This window comes from Stegastes partitus, unplaced genomic scaffold (assembly GCF_000690725.1).
Source record: "Stegastes partitus isolate 25-593 unplaced genomic scaffold, Stegastes_partitus-1.0.2 Scaffold20, whole genome shotgun sequence".
Classification (NCBI taxonomy): domain Eukaryota; kingdom Metazoa; phylum Chordata; class Actinopteri; family Pomacentridae; genus Stegastes; species Stegastes partitus.
The window spans coordinates 106,244-109,730 of NW_007577751.1; the positions used below are offsets into that span (position 1 = coordinate 106,244).

General features: G+C 45.5%; 1 protein-coding gene across 1 annotated transcript; it reads left to right on the forward strand.

Moving 5' to 3' along the window:
- Window positions 1–898: 898 nt before the first annotated feature.
- fam43b (family with sequence similarity 43 member B) lies at window positions 899–3,090 on the forward strand. Its single transcript, XM_008293131.1, has one exon. The coding sequence runs from the start codon at window positions 899–901 to the stop codon at window positions 1,907–1,909; it is 1,011 nt and encodes a 336-aa protein (XP_008291353.1). The 3' UTR covers window positions 1,910–3,090.
- Window positions 3,091–3,487: the final 397 nt, after the last annotated feature.

Below are 3,487 nucleotides of genomic sequence, written 5' to 3' on the forward strand. Positions count from 1 at the left end.
CAGATAGCATTATCACTTACAAATATACTGTGCTTCCATATCAACTGGTTTTAATTTGAGAAACTTGCTCTTGCTTCAAAAATTTTCTGTAATTATTTAGTTACATCACATCTTTTTTCAGGCGGATAATGAAGAGTTTGCACTGTAGTTTCAAAATTCCGCCTTTTGTGTGTTTCTCCAGTAGTGGTGCCTCTAAAATGCTGGTGTACACAAAGCTTTCACAACATTATTTAGATTTTTTTTTTCCTGTGACAAAGGACTGTTTAATTGATTGGAAAATAATAAAAGCTTGTGGTTTTGTGTTTTGATATCAAGAGGAGGGGTTAAGATTGCATACTGAAAATTGTTTGTTAGGGTAACTACTGTCCTCAAGCTAACAACATGACAACAAGATAATTATGCTTCCACTACTTGAACCAATAAATCACACAAAACAAGTGACTCTTCCTCTTGAATTAAAAAGTTGTCACACCAGAGAGCAAATGACTCAGTAGTGTTTTTCTCAAATGTACAGGTACCGTGAATACAGTGGTACCTCAGTGCAAAGCTGGAAGGATAAATAATGCTTTGGTAGGGAGCCATTTGGAAGCAAAACAACGGAGCAGGGAGGGGGTTGAGGGTGCCCGAGTGCCGGGCGAAGGCTCCAGCACTGATCAGCGCTGCATGATGCAGACAACAGAGGAGAAAGAGGAGGAGGAGGAGGAGAGGAAGGAGGAGCGAGCAGGGAACAGACTGGCTGAGGCTCGCAGCTCTCAGTCTCTCCTCTGTGCTTCACCAAGCAGCTTCTCTCTGCTTTTCCTCTCTCTCGCACACATCGGCTTTTATACGCTACTTGCCTGAGCCGACGAGAGGAATCGCAGCAGCAGAGGGGTTCACTCGCTCCAACTCTTCCCTCGCCATGCTGCCCTGGAGAAGGAATAAGTTTGTTCTGGTGGAGGACGAGGCCAAGAGTAAGCCCAAGAGCCTGGGGACGGGGCTGACCTACCATTCCATCCTCTCCTCCCTACTCCGATCCTGTCCTGACTTGCTACCCGACTGCCCCTTCGACTGGGTGGGCAGCATCTTCCATACCAAACGGCAAAAGGTGCAACTGAATAAAGAGGAGCCTGTTTACAACGTGCGCTACCTGGGGAGTGTGGTCACCATCACGGCAAAGGGAGACGGCTGCACTCAGGAGGCAGTGGCCAAGATCTGGGCGAGGAGCAACTATGGGGAGCAGAGTGTCAAGATGAGGTTAACAGTTGGATCTCAAGGCATCCGGATGAGTGCCGACAAATCTGGGAAGAAGAAACCCATACATCTTTACTCTTTGAACAGAATCACCTTCTGCGCTGCTGACCCGTGCCGGCCCAAGATCCTGGCTTGGATCTACAGGCACCAGGTCAAGAACATGGCAGTGGTGCTTCGGTGTCACGCCGTCCTGGTGAGCAAGTCGGAAAAGGCCCAGGCCATCGCCCACAGCCTCTACCAGAATGCCACCTCCGCCTTCAGCGAGTTCAAACGCCTGAAGCGTCAGAGCGATTTCCGGCACTGCCAGCAGCAGTTGCTGGGCGAGGAAGCGGTGCCACTGATGCCACTGAGGAGGCTGCTGAACGGACAGTGCCACTACCGACCACCCTCCGACAACCCCGGGAGCACCACCCGCCTCTGCTCCATCACGGAGGAAGAAGAGGAGGACGAGGAGGAGGAGGAGGATGATGACAGGGAGAACAGAGATGGGAAGGAAGAAGCAGAGGAGGACGTTGGGGAGCAGCATGAGAAACAGAAGGTCTTAACAACAAACACAGACCCAACTCAGTTATTATCAGAGTTGGCCATCGGGGATATTGCCCAACTGGAGCAGTGCCAAATCAACTTTGTCAGTGACAGCAACAACAACACGTTTACGTTCATAACCTCTCTGGTGTGACTGTAACGCAGTTTAGAAGAATGTGATTCTGCAACACTACAATAACACATTCCTCTCTTCGCCCTCCACTGGAACCCCACTCAGGCTCCCTCCTGCCCGTCCATGTAATGTGAAGTGTTTACCAGAAACTTCTCCGACTTACCGGGTGGTAGAGAAAAGGCAGACGATCCTTCTGTGGGAGTAATTTCTATTCTGGCCAGATGGCTCAGTTGCTGGTGTGACTGTTGCAGTTTGGGAAACTGCGTGTTTACAAAAGAGGGCTGGTGATGCACAGACTAACGACAGCACAATGACGAACGGGGGACGACGCTTTTAGAAAAACACCAGAGCACCGACGCTGAGATCACTGACATGCGGGTCACCTATTGATCACAGCATCAAGCAGGATGTGTTTAGTAGTCCTCTATCTCTTATTTTTGTGAGTATGATTAAAGCCGTGTTTGCCAGCAGGGATGTTTTTTTGGATTGACTTGTAATATTTTTCAGGGAGGCTCTTTGTAAATTTGTGTAATTTTTTCTAATACGACAATCGTCACTGAAATTGCTCACAGACTGACCTTTCCGGGCGCTCTCAATCGTGAGAAGTTTATTACGGTTTTCCTAATGATCACAGCCGACTAATGAATAAGGCTATAATTTAGGAGGCAAGCCATCAAGTCGACGTATTTATTGCTGCCATTTGTTACAGTCCTTATCATTTATGCATGACAAGTCAGCAGTAACCTTTCCGTGCTGAGCTTTTGTCTTTTTCATGTCACATCTTTGATCCTTCGGCTTTTAAAATGAACACTGTGATAAATGTGTGACCAGGGACGAATGCACAACTCATCATGCAGCATTGTCTAATTTATGTAATGCATTTCGTTTTATATCGATTGCAATGTCACCTGGTTTGCCAAAAATGTAAAAAGAAAAAAAGAAAAGAAGGAAAGAAAGAAAGAGAGAAAAAGAGCAGTTTGCCATTGCTGTGCCCTTTTTAGCAAAGTTTTGCTAGTGCAGTTTTTCCATGAGCCCTTGCAAAAATGCAAATGGACCCTCACAATTTCACACAAAACTGTTTTGAAAATGACTTTAGCTAATTTCCCGTTGATAATATCTGTGCTACTGTCTAAAGATGCATTGTGATTACTATGAGATGAAGCTATTTATTTTCCAGATATGATGAATAAAAATTACCCTCACTTGGGTTTCCTTCTTGAATCTCAGAGGAAGGGTATTTCTAGATGTTATCAAAGAGATTATTCAAATGATTCCAACAACTCTGCATTCCACTGGCACACATTTGCATGCTTGTGATGTGAAAATACATCTAACCTGCACTTCAAAGACAAAATGACAACATATTTACGGCAGCATAATCTGATTCCTCAGCTATAAAACTGTATAAAAAGATGGCTTTTGCCACAAGAAATGACACAACTTAAAGCTGCCAGTCAGTTTCATTAGATGTTAATGTGGTTTGATAAATTTCTGGAAGCCTTGTACTGGCTTTCCACTGCCTTAGTCTGAGAAGAGCAATTAATCAGCGGATTGAATTGTTCAGAAAATTAACATAAAGCACCCTCGCGCTGCAGGACG

Excerpts from the sequence above, each read along its gene's own strand:
- fam43b (XM_008293131.1), top strand. The coding sequence starts at position 899 with ATGCTGCCCTGGAGAAGGAATAAGTTTGTTCTGGTGGAGGACGAGGCC.